This window comes from Coenobita brevimanus, chromosome 81 (assembly GCF_032717465.1).
Source record: "Coenobita brevimanus isolate Jiangsu-jjx chromosome 81, ASM3271746v2, whole genome shotgun sequence".
NCBI classification, from domain to species: Eukaryota; Metazoa; Arthropoda; class Malacostraca; order Decapoda; family Coenobitidae; genus Coenobita; species Coenobita brevimanus.
In genome coordinates, this window is record NC_137034.1 from 7,387,401 (window position 1) to 7,411,367 (window position 23,967).

The 23,967-nt window shown below is 43.8% G+C and overlaps 1 protein-coding gene across 1 annotated transcript in view; it reads right to left on the reverse strand.

Moving 5' to 3' along the window:
* Positions 1–9,234: 9,234 nt before the first annotated feature.
* Positions 9,235–23,967, reverse strand: part of LOC145409512 (lysosome membrane protein 2-like) — a 45,370-nt gene continuing 30,637 nt past the window's right edge. Inside the window, exons 2-3 of the mRNA XM_080279904.1 lie at positions 9,649–10,420; positions 9,235–9,597 (exon numbers count right to left, since the gene is read on the reverse strand). Coding sequence (XP_080136030.1) covers positions 9,235–9,597; positions 9,649–10,420 — 1,135 coding nt within the window. The remainder of the gene's footprint in view (positions 9,598–9,648; positions 10,421–23,967) is intronic.

Genomic DNA, 23,967 nt, shown 5'->3' on the forward strand with positions numbered 1-23,967 from the left:
TCCCGCACAACCACATCAATACAAGCTCCTTGGAGTTCGACCCACGCGGAGCCGCCGAGTAAAATTTATTTCCTAAGGGTCTATTTCTAAATTTGAGAAATAATTTACTTATAAGAAATTATTGTTGGCGTTTACTCATAGACGTTAGGATAATATATCTACAAAAAAGTGTTTGTTTACATTTATTTCGAAGGCTTTTAGCAATTTTCAGTCGCATCCATCCCCCGTCCAGCCCATAGATGGTAATAATAAACTAGAGCGGAACCGTCTAGTCAAGCTCGTACACTCCCGTGTATTAAACCATTTTTATGATACATATCCTTAAGTTTGTGAATAGTTTTGGCACACACTATTTCATTCGGTAGCCTTACGTCTTTATCGCCTCGCTTTTTGTGTAGTTTTTGGCAGTGTCCTCTTGTTGATGCTTCCCCGTAGGTTATATATAGTTAGTTATGTCTATTTTCTCTTAACTGAGATAAATTTATATAGCATAATCATGTCTCCTCTTTTCCTTCTCTCCCGTAGTACTGGTAGATTCAGTTTTTCTAGTCTTTCTCTGTAGCTTACGAGTAGATCTCTTAAGCCTGGTACCCATCTTGTAGCTGCCCTTTGCACTTTTTCTATCTTATCCATGTGTTTTTTGAGATGAGGATTCCAGACCACTGTTGCATACTCCAGGGTTGGTCTGATGAATGGTGTTATTATCTTTCTCAGCATGTCTTCATTATATGTGAATGCTATTCTCATATTAGCAAGCAATGTGTGTGTGTGTGTGTGTGTGTGTGTGTGTGTGTGTGTGTGTGTGTGTGTGTGAGAGAGAGAGAGAGAGAGAGAGCTAGCCTCTGATTCTCCATTCTCTCCACATTTACAGCACTGAAGAAATACGATCGTGCTTGAAGTGTGTGGTCTATGAATCGACCCACCCATCCATCCATCTATCTGTCTAGCTCTCTATCTGTCTATCTCATTTCCTGTTCCAAGACATTTAATCTACTGTATCTACTAATCACAAGATAGATAGTTGTGCTGGTAATAGGTAGTATTGGTTTATCATCATCATCCAATTCTTTTCAGATATATAGGGGTCCAGGATTATGCTACTCCATCCCAACATCTATGGTGAGGGTGACCAGCCTCACATGCCCCTAAGTAGCATTATATGGTCAACAAATCCGAACTTCCGAACTATCCCTTAGATGTAAACCCAGACAAGCCCTGTCCAATTGGAACACTCTAATCCACTTGACCACCAGGCATCAGACATTGGTACATGTTATAATTTTGAAGGGAAAATAAAACATCGATTAAAAATACTGATATAGTATATTTACAATATATATAACATTGTTCCATTACACATTATATTGACACATCTATATATAAAAAATACGTACAGTATATCTTAAGGTTTTAATACATCAAGCCAATCCTTCACAAAGTACACTGAATACTAAGGGAAAATTTAGCATAATAACTGTTACCACTGATGATGGCAGAGGCTTATAGTCCAGTCCAAATTAGAAGTAAACTTGGCCATGACGCACAACCTTCCACACCTGTCCATATTCCCTCACTAACTCACTTATCTGCAACTACAGTCCATTCCATATTAGAATAATAGTTACAGATGAAGTTACGAGGACAAGTAGCATCTCAAAGTCTTACGACTCGTACGGAGGAAGAACCATGAATTGAGCACGTTCTTTCTCTACAAGTGAGACAAAAATATAGTGAAGACGAAGGCTCTCCCTATCCACTACTTCCACAGTGAGGAAACATGGGCAGGTGTGGAACGGTGCAGGTCGTGGCTGAGGTTAATCCTAATTAGGAATGGACTACACACATACATTGGTATAATTCATTAATATTACATGCATATCAGTTTTCTGCTAGTTACTCGCACACCAATACTTGCCAATAACAAGCAGTTTGCAACCCGATCAAAAATGACAAAAGGATGAAACAGCTAAATGACTGAAGAAGCTAATGATATGTGTTCCTTGGTTGGACCTATGGCTAATATGCAACAAAAGCATAGTCTTGACAAGTATTGTACTCAAGCATTACTTTAACAAAGTACACATAATGTGAATCCAGTTCACTTTAACAAGCCAAATGCCTCACATTACTATTAACTCTGTGCCATGAAGACCTAATAATATGTTGCTACTGAATCTACTTAAAGAACAACAAGAACTCAACCACATTTACCAAGTAGTCAAAATCCGTAATGAGCCTACTACTCCTACGTTATCTCATATACGCAATTCATCCTCTTGGGGATTGTGCCTCCATTTTCTTTACACCTTGCTATATGGAGGGGCCCCTGTTCCGACACTGAGGCGCTGTCTGTCTACCAAGGGAAGGCAGCTGCTTGCTTGTGGTTGCTGCGTCTGCTGGACCAGACATACCAGGGTAGATCAAAACAACAACTGGAAGTACTGTAATAGATCATTAGTATTACTAAAGCTTTTTCACTGGTAAAAAAGCAATTTGGAATAGAATCCTATGGAATTTCTTCATTCCCAAAGGGTAATAATGCTCAGTTCTGTGTATAATGCCTAAATAAGAATCCTGTGCTCGAAAGAGATGCCTTCATGTGGTGGCACCTATACAACCAAGCAGCTCCTCTGCCTAGGTATACAGATGTCCCTCAACTCCATCCCTATTCCCCCAAAAGGAGGATGGTAGACCGCAGAGGAGCAGCTTCAGCCTGCAGTCCACCGGGTTCACATTCGGATTAGCCTGGGACCACAAAAACAGCAAATATAAATCAAGGCACATCAAGCATAATTATTCTAATATACAATGTAGTTATTCCATGTATAAACAGCATAATAGTATCGATTGAAACATCCCTCATCAGTGTAGACAACATAACTATATAACCATTAAATTTTGAAATAATGAATATACCTAAAACAGTAACAGTCAGTCTTGTGTTATCCCTTTCGAGGTGTATGGGCCCAAGACTAGGGAACAGTCTATCTATCTATTTATAGCCAGGCGCCTAAATCTCGTAAGGGGTGGTCACAAACAAACCACCTCCATGTCAGCTTGTCTCCTGGAATTTGGCCGCCCTCCCTGCAACCCATACCCTCCTCTTTCATATACAGTATCTCTCCACTCCATCCTTCTGTCTCCTCCTCGGCCTTCTCCTCTCCCTCTATACCATAAATAACAGTAGACGACCAGCCTACTTCCCCTGGTGGTAATACATAACTAAAAAACCCCTAGACTACTTGCCATGTATAATGATTGTACAGCATAATCACAAAAGTTCCCTTACTATTCTACCTCTCTATAGCCAGACACCTTAATCCTGTAAGGGATGGCCACTAACAAGCCCTGCCCTTTGTTATTTGGCTGCCCTTCCTCCAACTCACACTTCCCTTTCTCAAATATCCCTTCACCCCATCTCTCCATCTCATCTTCAGTCTCTTCCTCTCCTTTCCCTTTCTTTAACAGCTATCCTGCATGATTTGCTTTGTTATATCAGTACTTCTTTTAATTAACAAATTTGCAATATCTCCGTCTACAGGGACGCCTTCATATGTCTGCACCGATATAACTGGGTGATGGAGCTGCCCAGTTATACAGTCTTCCACTCCCTCCCTGTCCACCAAAAGGAGGGTGGTCGGCTGCCAGGGAAGGGCAACGTCTTCCTGCAGACCATTGTTAAATACGAAAGCTAGAAACGAAAAGTCATATCAAGAAGAACTTGGCACATAATATATTCTGAGATCAACTTTTTTTTTAGTGGGACTTTTGAGAATAAGAGTTCTACTCTACCTTTCTATGGAACAGATCAGTCCTTACTGCATTTCACGAGCCAAATTCTATGTGTCTTTGAAAGACTTTGTAGCATTACTTCCCTGGCGACTGATTCTGCACGTTACACCTCAATTTCCTCGTCTTTATCACTGGTGGGAAATATGTCGATATTAAAATTATATAATTAGCATGCAAGAGAAGATGCAATGTGCAAAATAAATTGCTTAGGAAGATATGTAAAGAAACCTCTGATGCCTCCTAGAAGACAATTCCATAAAGTTTGTGATCCATCCATCCATCATCCAACCCAGTGTTGGCCCATCAGAAGAGTAGGAATCCTGGTCTAGGCAACTTAGTTTATACATTTAACGTGAAAATGACCAGTTGCTCATCCATTAGCGGTATTATATGAGCAGGGAACGCTAACCAACCCTTGGAATTCACCGTTAGTTACTAGACTACCAGGCATCTGAAATTTGTGTTAGAGCAATGGCCAGTGGCATAGACGGGTCCGCACAAATGGGGGTGCCAAGGTGAGGCTTAGCCCTAGTCTGTGGGCGCCATACTTATGTATTGTGCAGACGTTATAAAAAAAAAAAAAAAAAAAAAAAAAAAAAAAAAATTTGAAATGGGGGTTCAATGGGGGGCCAAGGGTTGTGCCACTGTCAACGGGGCTAATGCACTATATCAGTAAACAGCACGAAGACCCACCTTTGATCTGCTTGCATGCATAAGGGAATTGCTTCATAATGGAAAAAAGGACTCGGGTGCGACAGAGGGAGTTTTGTGATACGGCCACCAAGCTTCATTTACTGACCATTCCAAAGCTATAACAAATGCTTAATGACTAAATGCTACAGTGAAAGACATATGACTGGGCACTGAAGGAACACTGAACTGAATAAAACAGTAACAACACAATACTGTATCACATAATGCACTGTAGCCTAGGCTAAATGTTAGTAAGTCTCTCCTGTTTAATAAATACTCTTACACGTACAATCTTATTATCTAGCACTGGCTGTGAAGAAATTATTGCAACTTAAATTTACGGCATTACAAAATACAAAAAACTATAAAAGGTAATGCTATATTAGGCAAACTCACAACCCACAGTTTCTTCTCAACCTCTGCTGCTGCCCCTGGTTGAAATGAAGCTGTAGGCATGGTTTCACATTAAATGAGAGGGACATCGTGAAGCAGTGGCAAACAAGTATCCTTCTGTCCCCCAAAAGGAGGATAGTCGATTGCAATAGAAGGGCAACATCAACCTGCAGTCCACCGGGCTCACAAATGGAATAGCTTGGGGGAACAACTACTACAGGACAAAAAATCTTTGATGTGACACCCAGTCTATGAATTCCTTTTAACACCACCTGGACACGAACCCTGTGGGCTGCAGGCTGAAACTGCCCTTTTTGCACAGTCCACCATCATCCCCTCAAGAATATAGAGACGGTACTGAAGGGCATTTATATAACCAGGCAGCTCCACTGTCCAGTCATATCTGTGCCACCACATGAAGGCATCCCTCTCCAACAACCAGGGGTAAAGGATGGGCAGAAACAATGGCTTATGAGTGTACATTCAAAATCAAAATGCTCCTTATCTAAGCGGACACTTATCAGTCTAAATCATTGGCAGTAACAGAAAAAATGCCACCATAAAATGAAATGAATCAAACTATTTACATAGTTTTGGCCCTATGCATACAACTTGGATAGCATATGCCTACTGGAGACAAGTTTAAGATTGTATCTGTTATTACTGCTAAATAACAAAAAGAAATACACAACCTACAACATACACATATCACTATACAAAACTTCACCTATTAACACCATTAAATCTTCCAACCACCCATCTGTCCACTCATCCCTCATCCAGTCTTTTATTACCCCGCTAGAACATCGGGATCAGAGGCTAAACAACTCAGTTCACAAATTTAAGGGAAAAGAGACCAGTCCCTCTTCCTTGAGTGGTATTCTGTGTGAAATAAACCTCAACCATTCCTCAGATTTAAACCCTCATGTGGCACATCCAGCTGGAGAACTAAAAAAAAAAAAATCTAAAGTGTGAAAAATCAAGTAAACAATGGCACAACTTCAACAGAGAAGCTTTCTTTGACTACAGTAGTATTAGTGTAAAATTGGAATGTGATTTTCCATGTTCCTTCTCCACATGGCATTATAAACTATTCCCACATCTACATCATCATCATCATCATCATCAGCATCATCGTAAAACATAAAAAACACACAAAAAAAGGAAAGCTATCTGCAGCATGTGTCCATACTTAAAAGTTAACCATACGTTTTTCTTGTACCTGAAGCAGCAGACGCACCTTACCAAAACAGTTCTTTGTGATAGTCTTTTATATTTTGCTGGTTATTTTTGGGGTGGTAAATGAATGTTTCAAGCTATATTCCTTTCCCTATTGCATTTAGTCATGTTCCTTCCGCTGTATCAGCTGCTTCTTGAGTGTAATGGCGGTCAGGTCACCTTTTTAGTACCTACTCCTAACCTTACATTTTAACCTGACCTAACCTACCCTAGCAACTTCACCTAACCTAACCTATCAAAGATTCGAGTCATTACAAACGTCGGTGAGGCATAAGGAACATGACGAAAACAACGAGGGAAAAAAAAGTCAACAGAAAACAACTGCAGTAATAAGAACTGAATTGGTAAGGTCCTTCTGCTGCTTACAGTAAATCGTACATTTACCATATAACATAATATGCAAGACTAACCTAGGGCAGGAATATTGTAAAGAAATCCTACATTACAGTAAGCAGCCATTAACCCTCTCACGGTCAGGAAAACTTTAGTACTCTACTGCAGTTAACACCAGATGGCTTTACGCAGCTGACAGTGAGCCTGGGAGTGTTAAACAAAGCCTTTCAACATCTGAGAGGAGTAAAGCATTGACTGTTGGGTAACGTATTTCCGAATACTTAAAAAAATGCCACAGTTATGCAAAAAGAAAAAAAAAAAAAGATCCATATAGATACTCATTCTTACATGTCATACAACTATGACTACGAACAAATTCAGAATAGCAAAAGATACCAGAAGCACACCTAGGATGCTGTAAACAGGGCAACTAAGTCTAAGCATGAGGTGACCAAGGAAAATACTATAGCCCCCCCAGAAATTGGGGTGGCCACTGAATAGTAGTTATAGTAGTAGTAGTAGTAGTAGTGGTAGTAGTAGTAGTAGTAGTAGTAGTAGTAGCAGCAGTAGTAGCAGTAGCCTCAAGTTCATCCGCAATGTGAGTCCAGTGGACTGCAGGCTGAAGCTGTCCTCCTCCTCCTGCAGTCCACCATCCTCCTTCTGGGGGATAAGGAGGGACCTGAGGGACGTTTGTACAGCCAGATCGTGAAACTACTCAGTAAAATCAGTGTCACCACAAGAAGGCGTCTCTCTCCAGCACTTAGCCAGGCATATTTAAAGTCTGGACAGTACAACCCTATCCAACTTTCTGGCTACGTCACTAAATAACAAAAAGCTTACATATTTTAAAATAGGGAGTACCAGGGAATGTCTGCCGAGTGGTTTTCAACCATTCTTGAGCTGCAACACTGATGAATGAGCGAATTATGAGGAAGACTATTTTCACTCATAAAGACATCAGTAATTGCAGCTCTGTAACCGATAACAGTTTGATCCATGTTCATAGAGCAATTTACTCTAGAAAATAATAACCTGAAATTTGACAGACAGTCCTGGAACGTCCTATATACCTGTACACATTATCAAAGAACAGCTTAGACACTTGAGCACAAACGGGTGGAATGACATGACGTGGAGTTGGTCCACTGACTAACAAGCTTAAAGTACTGTATTTCTGAATGCCCATACCAGAAGAGTTCCCATATACATTTGAAATAACGATGTACAGTGGATGGTCAGCGGATGACTTTGGGTAAATACTGATACAATAGTACATTACAGTATCATTAGTAATTTTGTGCCTCATATCACAAAAGAAAAGAGTTACTGCCCAGGGTTCATTTTTTTAATGCCCATTCAGTGTGATGTATTTTAAATTCATTCTTGCTCTTTCCAGCCATTTTTATTCTCTGTAGGAGGGATTTTTCAACTGGATATCAGAATATTGGAACGAGGCCATAGAGTGTGGCCTCAGGGATAAAGGACTGAATAGAGAGGCTGCTAAAAATCAAGCAGCATGGGGAGCTGCCATTCAAGGCCTATACAAATGAAATGAAACGAAACGAGGGGACAGACACAGCCTTCACTGGAGCTGGAAATGGACGCCTTCATAAAGTGACGATGACGTAACCAGGTAACTCTGCTGCCTGGCTATATGCCATCCCTCAGTTTCCTCCCTATCTCACCAAAGGAGGATGGTGGAGTGCAGGAGAAGGGCAGTTTCAGCCAGCAGTCCACCAGGTTCCCACGCAGATGATGCAGGGGCCACAGTAACCACCCTTTACTAATGGAGGTCCCCAAAACTAAATAGATGCAGCCAAACCTAGCAAGAGTAAACCAGACTGACAGGATGAAGAAAGTAAGTTGTAGCTCCAAGTTCATAATGAAATGTGAACCAAGAGAACTGCAGGCTGAAGTTGTCCTCATCCCACAGTCTACTCTATTATCCTTCTTTTGGGAAATGGCGAGGGAAATGAGGTACGTTTGTATAACCAGACGTCAGAGCCATCCTGTCATATGTGCCACCACGTGAAGGCTTCCCTCTCCAGTACCAGGTATTCAGCAATGAAGGTGTTAATGATGGCTATTTTTAACTCCCCCAGTTCAGTCTCTCCAAAACTGAATAAAATCGTATGGAGGTAGAAAGAATAAACTAGAAATAATAAACTAAACTAATAAATGATTGTAGTGATGAAGTTAACAGACTCTCTAATGACACATAAATACTGTCCGTATTAGTAATTAGAAGTAGTGAAAACAGGAGACTTTAAAACTTATTACAGTATTGTCCTTATTAAGATTAAATTCCATACATGTAGTTAGAAGTAATTTAAAAAAAGGCACTTTCAATTTTCCTTTAAAACTTATTATCAGTAGAGTCCATAGAAGTAATTAATACAGTATAAACAGGCACTTTCAAACCTGTCATTGTCCCTATCAAACTTAAACAATATCCATAAAAGCAGTCGATCGATCTATTTTATTTATCTGTCTATCTACCTATCATCCAGTCCATTTTTGCCTCATCATGAGAATAGGGGCCCAGGGCTAGGCTGCTCATCCCCAATATTCAAATTGAGGTCACCTCCGAGTGGCATTAAGTGAGCAACAAACTCCAACCATCCCTTGGCTGTACCCATACACGTCCCATCCAGCTTGAAAACCTTAACCCACTAGACCACTGGGCATCAAAGTCATTAAAATACTAAAACAGGCACTTACAATGTTTGTTACCTATGAAACTTAAATAACATTTGAAGCAGTATATTTAGACGTACTAAATTTTCATAAGTCAGATTCTAAGGGAGGAGGTAAAGGACTCTGGTTGTTTTTCCCAGTGGAACCTTGTGGACTGGAAGTTGCTAAGGGAGGAGAGGACCTAGGCTGATGTTCATCCTGGGAACCAGAAGATGGAGGTAAAGAAGTAGGGTTTGCTGGCCTGGGGTACTGTAGTTCGTCCTGGGAATCTGAAGACGAGGGCGAGGAGGTGTGGGGAGCTGAGTCCAAGTCCGAGGTCTCTTCTACACGCGCGAGAGGAGCCAAAACGGGTTCTCCAGGCAAGGGAGGAGGCGTTGAAGGAGTGACTCGCTCTGGCTCCTGCGTTTCCTCTGAAGGATGATTAAGGTCCTGCACTGGATGATCTGGTGCCTGAGTTTGTCTTCCAGGATCTTGCGTCTCTTGTGGAGGGTAGTGCGAGACTGGGTGGTAATCTTGCTGTTCCAGGGACATTGTTTTAACAGGCACGGAGTCAATGGGAAGATTTGCTATATCGTCATCGGAGGCAGTTGTGTGAATTTCTACGGAGACAGTGGAAGGTGAGCGCTGTTCAGGACTGGGACTGTATGGAGGGGGCACCTGGTCGTGACTGTCTTCTCCTTCATGCGATGAGGGGATGGTGTCTATGTCATTGTTGCTCCTTCGTCGATATGGTGGAAGGAGCGTGTGGTCGTCGATAATCGGAATGTCCAGGCCTGGGGTCGGAAGAACAGAGTCTGGGGAATCTTTGCCACTTGACGCAAAGGAGTCGCCCCGTCTGGGTGGCTTTGGGAGCTCTTCGTACCGCCATGGTTGAGGTGCAGGGCGGTAGTGAGTGTTGTGGGGTAAGTCCTCAGGAGTTAGCGGCCTCCTGGCATGACGAGAAGTCCCCCATCCACACCAAGTAGCCACAGTCTGAGCCAGAAGTAGGAGCAGGAAGATGAGCGTCAGAGCCGTACAGAGTGTCACAGAAGTTGTTTTGACCACAGGGGGTAGATTCTGGGCCAGTTTCAAAAGACCCACAACTTCTCCAGGCAGCGAGTCGATCCCAACTTCGAACCAGAACACGGGGAGGACCAGATCGAAGTGCCTGGCGCGTTCCAGCGTCTGTGTTCCGTCCAGCATCACGTTCATCTGCATCCGAAGCTTGACACGAAGAGGGACGCCAAGGTCAGGATAGATGTCGAACTCGGTCCTGTGTTTTGCTGGATCCGGCCTGCAAAACGAGATTGATACTGTATTAGTCTGTGTCTCTAGGCAATTATGTATCTATCTGTCTACCTCTGCGAAATAAGATACAAAAACACTGATATCAGGTTGTCAGGCCCACGTGAGTGAGCTATAGGAGCCTAAGAGAGATAAGCCAGACAACACTGAGGCAGCCTAAACAGAACCTGATGGGAATATAATACAGGATCAATTGGGAAGAAATGCTGGGGCACATGGTGTTTTGTTGCTTAACCAGGGTCTATCTCGCCAAGCACCTGCTTCTATGACGCTGTCCAACAGATACACTGCAGTACAGTACATACACCGTGATGGGATCCGGCCTCCCTTTGCGGTAAACAGCGTCTCACCATGGTCGGACCAGGGTCCTTTCCATGGCGAGGCACAGGGAAATGTGAGGAGGTTTGGCTCCTGGGTGAACGCTGCAGTTGCTTTGCTCCATCCAGGGCACCTTGCGCCGCCACTTGTAGGCTCCTCGTCAGTGACTGGGGTACGTGCCTTACAATCCAGCTGATGCCAAACGATTTGATTCAGCTGAGAGTATGTCAAAGGAGCTTGAGAGAGATAATGAAAAAATACCAAGGGTGCCTGTGCAGGGCCTCACAGGTACACCATAACACTGTCACTTTTGCCTTAACTTGGCCGAGAGTTTCGTCTTTGCAGCTCACACTATTCACGCACCTCAGTGGCTGAAGAAAATAACTCAGTGGCTATCTTGAACCGACACTTCCCTATGATTAGCATTCAATAGAGAGAGAGAGAGAGAGAGAGAGAGAGAGAGAGAGAGAGAGAGAGAGAGAGAGAGAGAGAGAGAGAGAGAGAGCACATTCAAGCCAGATTAAAGTGAACAGACCATAAACAAGAAAAATGGGAAAAATAAAAGAATATTAGAATGGGGTAACACGTTTAAGTGCGCATAGTTAGAATGTATATAGCCTGATTTGTGGGTGATTGGTGGCTTCCTGACAGAGAGAGAGAGAGAGAGAGAGAGAGAGAGAGAGAGAGAGAGAGTTTTCTTACCTACGCGCTTTGTAATTTTAATATGTTTAATATGTTTGTTATTCCAAATATTTATTAAACTCGAGATTGGTGAGACCAAAATTTTTCATGTGCAAGCAAATTCTCCTCTCCCTCTCACTCTCTCTCTCTCTCTCTCTCTCTAAGTGTACCGTATGTAGGTTGCCTTTCAATTATAGCAATATTCTTATTTCTTCAATCTCTCTCTCTCTCTCTCTCTCATGTGGTTGAAAAGGAAGACAATTCAACAAGGTTACGAAAGAGTTACGTGAATTTTCTCCTTAGTAGATAGTGGTGGGATAGGGGACGAGAAGATGGAGAGAGAGAGAGAGAGAGAGAGAGAGAGAGAGAGAGAGAGAGAGAGAGAGAGAGAGAGAGAGAGATAATGTACTGTATGTACGTGCATGTATATGTGTAAGTGTGTATGTGTGTATACGTTTGTCTAAAAGTGTGTGTATATTCATGTGTACGAATATGTGTGTGCGTGCCTGCGCGCGGGCGGACGTGTGTGTGTGTGTGTGTGTGTGTGTGTGTGTGTGTGTGTGTGTGTGTGTGTGTGTGTGTGTGTGTGTGTGTGTGTGTGTGTGTGTGTGTGCTAAAAAAGGGTCACAAGGGTTATTTTTCTATTGTGCAGTTGATGCGGGGAAGGATTATGTCAACGCTGTCCACGTACACACAGACGCACACGGGCTTGACGCACACATACACGCGCAGGCACACACAAACACACACACACACACACACACACACACACACACACACACACACACACACACACACACATATACGCATGCATACACACTTACACATACGCGCGTGCGCACTATAGCAAGTCGACGTCCACACGCACACACATGCATATCTACATACATTAGGTTGTCTACCTGTACACACACACACACACACACACACACACACACACACACACACACACACACACACAGTCGCTCAGCCAGCCAGCCCACATCACAATCCTCCCCTTCCCTCCCCCTCCCGCTCTCTCTCTCTCTCTCTCTCTCTCTCTCTCTCTCTCTCTCTCTCTCTCCAAGTCCTGGCGAGTATGGCGTTAAACAGTTTCAAGGTCGAATATTAAGTGAGATCAGGTACCGGTACTACTTTTTATATCATTGAACTTGGCCTGTTTACCTGGCTTACTATAGTCTGTTCACATTAACTTGGCACAGATTTTCGTCCTTATGCAGCCTGTTTCACGTTTCCCATGTCTGTTTTAGAAGTATTGGCGCTTTTGAGACAAAGAAACAGTAATTATAATAATAATAATAATAATAATAATAATAATAATAATTCGTTCACCTGAGAGATTTTCGTCCTGTTAAGGCTTTCACATCGCTCAGCAGCAGAGGACATTACCTACTACGGCTCTACATGCTTCCCATACCACTTCTTCGTGACTAGCATATTCTAGTGTTAATCTATCGTTACAGCTCAGCATGCAAGATAGAGAGATGGCAGTTTTAGGCCAAGTTAAAGTGAAAAGAGAATCCCTTGCCCATCACCTCTTTCACAACCTTTTCACCGTACTACACTACCTTGTCCTTCACCTAGTTCTTCAGCCTGCCTCTTCTCCTTCTACACCTGCTTCTACTGTCCACTTCTACTTTCTATTTCTACCAGGCACTATAACATCCCCCTCTTAGGCCTCCTCCTCTACCTAATTTGTGACCTAATTCTCAGCCCATGTCTTCTACTTATACCTCTACCCTTCTACTTTTACTACTGTATTTTACCTCCCATTCTTCTACAGTCCTCCTCTACTTTCTACTTTTCCCTTCTTCTACCAGCCATCCAACTATCATAATTTCTCATATATAAAAGCCATACCCAAAGAGTAAACAAGAGATGCTTATATTTTATTTTTTTGTTTTTCTTTTCTTTTTTTTTTTTTTTTTATTTGGCAGACTATGCTAATGCGAGATCGGGACTGCATGAACTTCGATCGACCTGAGTTATGAGGTAGAGGTGAATCTCCTTGGTTACTAGTCAAATTAGCCCTCCAGTATGACTACACCTGCATTTAAACTGAGCTGGAGGGGGTTAGGGATCATGGTCAAGGTAAAATACAAAGAAAATCGTTATATTTCCAATGTGTCAACAATGATCGGTCGCTTATACAACTAAACACCTACACTTGTAATTCTATTCATTCCCAGCGATATCCAGTGTTGACATAGCCGGGTATCTAACTTATTTCCGGCCAGCAACGAGAACTGAGAGAGAGAGAGAGAGAGAGAGAGAGAGAGAGAGAGAGAGGGGGGGGGGAGTTTAGAATTTCACTCGTTTCGCTCTCCCCTCAGTTACCTAACATCCTTTCCCCTAAGCTACGCCTTTGGTTATATAAAAGGGACATAGATAAGGCGGAATAAAATGACATATGGCACAAGTCACATATTTATACTGAGTTGTAATAGGCAGGATAAATCGCTAGAGAGAAGGTGTGTATATGAGTGAACACACAATTAAGCGAAGGAGTATAAATGAGTGCAAAGGAAAACAAAGACAAGGACAGGAGGTAACAGTGAGGGCTTGCATCCTACGATCGTGGCTAAAAAAAAAAAAAAAAGTGCCACAGGTTCAAAGGACTAAGTAACGGAGATGAGCACCATGGGCAAGCGTCTCGTAGTCTGCCCCCACTTTTTCCACAGAGAGGAGTGGGGCACAAAAGGTCCATTGGCGAAACAGGAGTGATGGAGCGCATTCCTGGCAGACTTGAGAGGATGACGGTGGAGGGGGACGGGGAGGGGGAGGCAGAGGAAAGGGGTGGAAGGGGGAGAAAATAGGAAGAGGGAGGAGGAAGGAAAGGAAAGGGATGGAAGATGGGAGAGAATAGGGACACGGAAGGGGAAGGAGGCTAGGAGACACGAAGGGAGGGATGGACGAGGCAGAGAGGCTGGGAGACGTGAAGGGAGGGATGGAAGAGGCAGAGAGGCTGGGAGACGTGAAGGGAGGGATGGAAGAGGCAGAGAGGCTGGGAGACGTGAAGGGATGGATTGGTAATGGAGAGATGGGATGAAGGAGGAAAAAGGAGTGCATGGGTGGGAAAAGGAAGGGAAGGGAGGGAGGGGGAGGGGGGGAGGAGAAGACAGGAGAGACAGAGGGAGGAGATAGGAACGAAGGTGGAGGAGAAAAAAAATAAGGAGAGGAGAGAGAAGGGAAAAATGAGAAGATGGAAAGGAGGAGAAGGAGGAGGAGAGTAGGGGGAAGCAAGGAGGAGAGAAGGGAGGGGAAGAGGGGTGGGGGTAAAGGTCTGAAGGGTGTGACCATGGTCTGACCTCCATGGGTCTGACCATGCTCCAAATCCTCCTCCAGTCTCTCCCTTCTCTCCAAACCCTCCAGTAAGCTACCTCCCTCACTACCTTCACTTTCTCGTATGCAAATATCACCTCTAAGCAACTTTATCCCTACGTTAGGAGATAGTAGGATCTCCCCCCTCCATCTCTCTCTCTCTCCCTGAAAACACAAATAAGCATGTATACTATATACAGTACATATATAGATAGATAGATAGATAGATAGATATAGATATATATATATATATATATATATATATATATATATATATATATATATTAAATATTTTATATATGTATATATATATATATATATATATATATATATATATATATATATATATATATATATATATATATAGATATATATATATATATATATATATATATATATATATATAAGAGAGAGAGAGAGAGAGAGAGAGAGAGAGAGAGGGTGGGCGGGGAGGGGGGGATAGGGATAAAAGGTACAGGAAGGTCAGAGAAGGGGGGAAGGTGGGAGGGAGGGAAAGGTAAATTGGAGGGAAAGAAGAGAGAGAGAGAGAGAGAGAGAGAGAGAGAGAGAGAGAGAGAGAGAGCACATAATCACTCTTTGTTCACCCTATCTTATCTACACTATTTTTACGTCAACTTAGCCTATGACAGTTGCAAAGAACAGACCCTCACAAGGATGGTCACAGAATTAACACTCTCAGGCTCCTATAACCCACTTTCAACTGAAGAAAATCGTCTGGTGTTTGTTAGTTGGTACTGGCTTTAGACTGGTTCTCATCATGAGGGGGGTTACCTTGGCCTAACACTGCCATCCCTCCATCTTGAATGCTGAGCTGTAACAAAATATTAACACTAAAATACGATGCCAGTCACGATGAAGTGCTGTGGCAAAGATGTAGAGCCGTACTATTGTCTTATTCTGTCACTGAGCTGTAAAAACATCACTTAATTATTTTACTAGTCACGAAGAAGTGCTATGGAAAGGATATACAGTAAAGCCGTAGTATTGTCTTATTCTGCCACTGGGCTATGGGAATTAAGCTGCAAAAGGACGAAAATCTGGACCAAGTTAAGGTGAAAGACTTAAAGTATATGGATCTAGTCACGAAGAAGTGCCAGTGTGGCGTGGGAAATACAGCTACAAGAGGACGAAGATTCCATTGCCAAGTTAGAATGAACGAACTACAGTGTCTGAATTACTGTTACGATTAGATTAGATTAAACTGATAAGGTGATAAGGCTTGGGTATGAAGTCACCGAGAGTACACAGGTTATATCATCATCATCATTCCCTTCGCTTATTTCAGCCTAATTCTCCCCTCCCCCTTTCCTCCCCTACCTTCCCCTCCCTCCTTCCTCCCTTCTCCACCTCCTCCTTCCTTCCCTATCTCCTCATCTCTACTCCTTCCTTGCCTCCTCCTTCCTCCTCTCTCCTCTTCTTTCTTACCTCCTCATACTCTCTCTCTCTCTCTCTCTCTCTCTCTCTCTCACGTCTGCAGGGAGGCATAAGCTGACATAGGTCCCACTTAACACGTACACGTCAGCTCCTGTTTAGTGTTTTATCAGCACACACACACACACACACACACACACACACACACACACACACACACACACACACACACACACACACACACAGCGTCATGTTTATCGTGTTATCAGCAGTACCGTCTGACACATAGCCTCACTCAGCTATGTGTCAGCTTCCCTTTCCCACAACTACCACTGCCACTACCACCACTACCATAATCTGCCTACAGCCACCATCACTACTACAAAATACTGTACCTCTACTGCCACAACAAGGACAACTACCACCACTACCACACTGTCATCACCACTACCACAAGTACCACTATCACCATATTCGTTCACCACCATCGTTCACCACTATCTGGCCTGGACTCTTTACCAGCATAATTGGCGATTTCCCTCTCACACCTGCCCACTCTCTCACACCTATAGTTCTTTCACCTTCACCTGGCCACTCTCTTGCTTGCTTGGATTATAGGTTGTACTTTAGACAGTATAGGAAGATTTGCAGCACCTCTTCTTTAGCGATTTATTTTGTAACTTATACTGGTACCTTAACATTATCTTTACCGCGAGACGCAACCCTTAAGTCGAAAACTTTGACTTAGTGCATTAATAATAATTTTTATTTGTTCTATATTATATCAAAAAAGAAATGGTAGTGTACATCTAAGGACGAAAATTGGTCTAGTATTCCTCTGTCTATTTCACATTTGGGGCATGTCCGTCACTTTCCTCCCAGATGCATCATATACATGAATTGTCTATGGGTACAGAAACAAATCAAGCCTCTCTCAGTTTCGGAATATTAACCAGGAAAGTGATAAGTAGAACAGAAGAGAGACAAGTAGAATAGGAGATATATTAAAGAGGATCATCTATGGCCACAGCACCCTACTATGCCTCTCTCAGCTTAGTAATATATTTTGTTTTAATCCATAAGCAGTGGTGAGGGGACACGATTTCAACACAGTTTGGTGACTAAGTTTTCTGATGTCAGCATGATCACACTCATGTCAGCATGATCACACTCATCCCCTCCCTCCCTCCCTTCCGTACCTCCCGTCCTTTCTCACTCCTTTTACCCCTCCTTCCTTCCCTACCCTCTTTCTGCCTCCCTCCCTCCTGCCCTCCGTCCCTACCTCCTCTTTCCCTACCACTCAATGTTTCTCCCCTCCTACCTTCCTCCTTACCGTGGGCCTACCCAGCCTAATACTTCACCTGCCTCCCTTCAGTTATTTAACTGGATTAGTTGCATAAGTAAAAAGAAAAAAAAAGCATCTCAGTATCTTAAGTTGTTTATACTCAATGATTGTTTGAAAACACAGGAGGACTTTGGACACACACACACACACACACACACACACACACACACACACACACACACACACACACACACACACACACACACGCATGCACGCAAAACAAAGACCCAACATCCATCTTCACAAACAATCACTACACAACTGGTAACCCAAGCTGTTTTCAACATACAAAGTTACACATACAAAGACCCAACACCCATCGTCACAAAGAATCACTGGTAACTCAAGCTGTTTTCAACATACAAAGTTACACACACACACACACACACACACACACACACACACACACACACACACACACACACACACACACACACACAATCACTACAACTGGTAACCCAAGCTGTTTTCAACTTATACAATTACATTGCTGCATCCGCTTAAGTTTAACACAACGACGTAATAAATCTTGAACGCCTGCTACCATTATACAATTATATTTAATTCTAGGCAGACCTCCACAGTCAAGGAATTAATGAAAGCCACATCCAGACGATTATATTCAGCTTAGGAAAAACTTTTCGAGCTGGAGGGGTTAGAGACAGCCTTCATTAACCCCTTCACTTCTGTCCGTACCATAGTCTGTTTGTTTTCTCCTGCCAAAGACGCCTAACCCCTTTCAGCTCAGTTGAAGGCCAGGTGTTGTCAAAATTGGGGAATAAGTTTGACTAGGAACCAAGGAGACACATTCCTATCACATAATTAAGGTTCACAGAATTTCATGTGACCAGGGCTTAGTATTCTAACTGTGAGAGCAAACCGGCTAGAGATGTAAAGCTGAATGACTTAAGAAGAAAATGCAACGAATCAACCATAGATAAGTCACCAAATGGAAGTGGTTAAGGACAGCAATGACGTGATACCCTTAAGGATTTACCAACAATGGTCAAGAAATCTCATCAGACCGGACATTATTACTCAGGCTACAGGACACACCCCATCCTGCCATGCCCTAAGACACTGGCGAAGACAAGGGTGGACGGGGAAAGGAGACGAGGAGGAGGAGGAGTAGGAGGAGAAGATGGGGGAGTGATAAGGGGAGGGGTTAGAGACAGCATGTGCCCTATGCGATCTTTCATCATCATCATCATCATGTAAACCGTACTGAAATCAACATACACGAAGCAGGTCGTACCAATAAGTAATTATAATAATCTGAGAGTTCTGCTGCACATTATCATAGAGAGAAGTTCTGTTCATCTGTTCATTTTTATGGATTACTCTTCTTATGCTTTGTTCTAATGTTCTTCTCATAGTTTGTTTTTCTACTTACGTTCTCGCAAGCAAGACGGGACTACCACTCACCTGAGAAGAGGAAAACAAAATTAACAATGAAAACTTGCTATGAGACTAATTAATGTTTATATCAAATAAGTTTGTAATCATAGTACACGAAAAACAGTGACTCAGATGTGCGCCTTTTGCCTGAGGAATATGGAATATGTGCACACACACACACACACACACACACACACACACACACACACACACACACACACACACACACACACACACACACGCACACACACACACACACACACACACACACACACACACACACACACACACACACACACACGTATTCTTATTTACAACGTGTGTGTGTGTGTGTGTGTGTGTGTGTGTGTGTGTGTGTGTGTGTGTGTGTGTGTGTGTGTGTGGCCATAGACATGACGATCCGTAACCGTAAGAGGGATCAGAGTTATGATGGTGATGATGATAAAAGAAAATACTCTGCCACTCCATACTTTTGACTTCTCTCAAAATGTTGACCCTATAATGACAACAGAAAAAAAGAAAGAAAGAAATTATACTGTTGCTGCCTCCGATGGGTTTCAATAGTCCAATAATGACCTTTCGTCGTCCAAGTGTTAGCCTGCAAAAATTCTCAATGGACCACATCACTTTCATTAAGGTGGAGGTCGCGGTCACCTTATGTATATTAGTCTACCGCAACGTGGCCTGAATGGATATACAGGTAGGTAGACAGGTGGGTGGATAATGAGAGAGAGAGAGAGAGAGAGAGAGAGAGAGAGAGAGAGATGGATAGTTGTACAAAGGAACACTGTGGTGATGGTGGTGGTGGTGCCAAATAGATTGACAGACACGTAGACAGATAGATAGATAGACAGGCAGACAAACAGATAGGTAAACAGACAGATAGATAGATAGATCGACAGATAGATAGATGGATATACAAACAAGAGAACACGGTTATGATGATGATGATGAACCAAAGGCCAAGGCAATAACGTCTAAGCCTTTTAAAAGACCACACCGCTTTCTCTTGAGGTGGAGGCCGCGGTCTACTCGGCTTGTATTCCCGGCGATTAAGGAAGCTCCCTAACACCTCTTCCTTACCGATTTATCTTTGGATACGACCGGCTAATATCGTTTTGCACGCCATTTATGCAGTACATGGTGATATTAGAAGGATTTAAGCCACACAGAAGAGGACGGCAAGGAGTAATAGCAAAATAAATCGCTTAGGAGCAGGTGTTAGTAAGCTTCCTAACCGCACGAGGATCCGGATTCTCTATAGTCTGGTTATTTTCACTTGACAGATCTGGGACATTAGAACATGAAATTTGATAAGCCTTAGTCATGTGGTTGGACTGAATCTCCTTGGTTACTAGAATGATTTGTTTCCACGTGACAAAGATCCCTAGTCCCCCTCAGCTCAGTTGATAGATAGATAGACAGAAGGATGGATAGATGGACGGGAAGGTGGGATGGTCAGGTAGCAGTAGAAGTAAGGGACAGGTTGAAAGTTGTATACTGTACATATGAGATGCCCCATGATGTACTGACACACACACACACACACACACACACACACACACACACACACACACACACACACACACACACACACACACAGAAAAGGTGAAGAAAGACTCGGGGTATGGCTGGGACAAAAAAAAAAAAAAAAAAAAAAAAAAGAGATAAAGAGAGACGGAGAGAGAGAGAAAGGGAGAGAGAGGGCGGTGGGGTGGGGGTTGGAAAAAGGAGAGAGAAGGAGGTGAGATGAGGGATGGAGGGAGGAGAGAGAGGGAGGTGAGATGAGGGATGGAGGGAGGAGAGAGAGGGAGGTGAGATGAGGGATGGAGGGAGGAGAGAGAGGGAGGTGAGATGAGGGATGGAGGGAGGAGAGAGAGGGAGGTGAGATGAGGGATGGAGGGAGGAGAGAGAGGGAGGTGAGGTGAGGGATGGAGGGAGGAGAGAGAGGGAGGTGAGATGAGGGATGGAGGGAGGAGAGAGAGGGAGGTGAGGTGAGGGATGGAGGGAGGAGAGAGAGGGAGGTGAGATGAGGGATGGAGGGAGGAGAAAGAGGGAGGTGAGATGAGGGATGGAGGGAGAAGAAAGAGGGAGGTGAGATGAGGGATGGAGGGAGAAGAAAGAGGGAGGTGAGATGAGGGATGGAAGGAGGAGAGAGAGGGAGGTGAGATAAAGGATGGAGGGAGGAGAGGGAGGTTAGATGAGGGATGGAGGGAGGAGAGAGAGGGAGGTGAGGTGAGGGATGGAGGGAGGAGAGAGAGGGAGGTGAGATGAGGGATGGAGGGAGGAGAGAGAGGGAGGTGAGATGAGGGATGGAGGGAGGAGAGGGAGGTGAGATGAGGGATGGAGAGAGGAGAGGGAGGGAGGTGAGGTGAGGGATGGAGGGAGGAGAGAGAGGCAAGTGAGGTGAGGGATGGAGGGAGGAGAGGCAAGTGAGGTGAGGGATGGAGGGAGGAGAGAAGGTGTGGTGTAACTGCCCTTGCCCCAGACTCAACCCACATGTGTCTGATGGATTTATTTAGTTTTTTCTTGACGCCTGTACACGATTTATTTAGTTTAGTCTTGACGCCTGTACATGATTTATTTAGTTTAGTCTTGATGCTTTTACATGTTCTATTTAGTTTGGGAGATTCACCAACATGTGGAAGGGTTAATGATGCCTTCGTCCAACCCCACATTAAAAAAAAAAAAACTGTTCCTTAGACGTATTAAGCAGTCCGGATTTTACAGACCCACGCAGCTGCCGGCACATATGCTTGGACAACTAACGATCCTGTATTCTCTCTTTCTCTCTCTCTCTCTCTCTCTCTCTCTCTCTCTCTCTCTCTCTCTCTCTAACCGATAGATAGATAAACAGATACAGGCAGACAAACAGATAGATAGACGGATACAGGCAGATAGACAGATAGGTAGATAGATAGACATACAAACAGACACAGACAGATGGAAAGATAGATATATAGATTGACTGAGACAGATAGGTTGACTGCCTGATTAATTTATAGATAGACAGATAGACAGGTATATAGATGTACATTATATATATGCGACGAGATGAAGGGTTAAGGCATTGTGAGTTGAGTTTAACAGGAAGCAAATTAAAGGAGGCAGCGAAAGATGAGAGAGAAACAGGAACCAGGGGTCAAAGGTCACCAACATGCCCGGGTCACACTTCCTGGCCAAAGAGCACATCAACACACACACACACACACACACACACACACACACACACACACACACACACACACACACACACACACACTTAAGGGGGAGAAGGAGGAAGGGAAGTTGGTTGGGGGTAAGGGAGTGGGGGTGGGGAGAGAAGAACTTGAGAGGAGACAGGCTAAGTAAATTTAGAATTCAGTTTCTTCTTTCATTCTTTTCTCTGAAAGTTTCCTGGCATTTTCTAAAGTGCACGGCGATCATTTTCACTTTTTTCCTTCGGCTTCGGTTGGAGCGTTTGGTGGGTGAGGTTGGAGCCTTCTGGCCTTTCTATCATTATTTTCAACACAAAGAATCTTATAGTCACAGTCTTCTCTGGAACAAACATTCTCAAGAGAACCATTTGGCCTCTTGCTGTATGTTTTCCTTTACTGGTAGGATATGGTCTAGTTTGCGAGAGAGGGTGAGATGGGAAGTAACAGTGGACTTGGGAGGGGATCTGGGTATGGACATAGGGGGAAATGAAAGGATACACAGTAGTTGGGTACCTCTATGTAGAAGAGGGTTATGAGAAGGGGAGTTATGTGAGTGAAAGCATCGATGAAGATATTATGCAGGGACCTGAAACAGTGACAGGGGCCTGAGAGGGGTAGTTGGTAGAGGTGTAAGCGGGATATAGAGGGGCGTGAGAGGGGTAGTTGGTAGAGATATAAGTAGAAATAGAGGGGCGTGAGAGGGGTAGTTGGTAGAGATATAAGTAGAAATAGAGGGGCGTGAGAGGGGTAGTTGGTAGAGATGTAAGCGGGATATAGAGGGGCGTGAGAGGGGTAGTTGGTAGAGATGTAAGCGCGGCAAGGAGGGGCGTGAGAGGGCATACAGAACAACAGATGCATCGATGAGCGATATGGGGGAACTTGGGAGGGGAGAAGAGGGGTAGGATGCTGATGAGGGGGGATCAGAGATGAGGATCTGGATGGAGACAAAGGGGGGCAATGAAAGGATATAGGTGGAGACGTATATGTGAAAGAGGAGCATAAGAAAGAGATGCTGTGTGAATGAGAGCATGGGTAAGGATATAGGGGGACCTGGGATGACGGAGTGGGGAAGGATGCTGGGGAGGGGGTAGATGGTGAGGATCTAGTTGGGGAAATAGAGGTAATGAGAGGATATAGGTGGATACGTGTATGTGAAAGTGGGACATGAGAAGGGATGGTTTATGGGTGGCATAGAAATAATATGGCGGGACATGGGATGGGGGAGGGGACTTAAGAAGAGGTTGGTGAGTATGCTAAAACCGGATGCAGTCTGATTACACAATTACGTGGGGCTTTCATGACTTTTTATTTACCCACTTTCTTTATCATTCTGTTGCTGGAGAGGGACGCCTTCACGTGATGGCACCGACGTAACCAGATTCCTCCACTGCCCGGTTACACAAATGTCGAAGGGGGGATGGTGGAATGCGGGAGAAAGGCAACTTCAGCCTACAGTCCACCGGGATCATATCTAGATGAGCCTGGGACCACCACCACCACGACAACAACAACAACAACAGGCACAGCAACAACAAACACAACCACAACAACAGTAACAACAAACACTACGTTAGCTGTCACGACCATGAAAGGGTTAGGAGGCGAGGAAGTGAGGAGCAAGGAAGGGAGGAAAGAAGGAGAGAGAGGGATGAAGGGAGGGGAGGAAGGTAGGGACACTGACGAAAACTGGTTAGGGTGTGGAGTTGGGAGGAGGAAGGGAAGGGAGAGAGGAAGGAGGAGGAGATAGCAGAAGGGGGAGAGGAAGAAGAGAGAAGGGCGACAACAAGTAAACCAAGGTTGCATGTCACACACACACACACACACACACACACACACACACACAGAGGCAGGTAGTGGAATATATGAGGGTGAATGGTTTGGTAT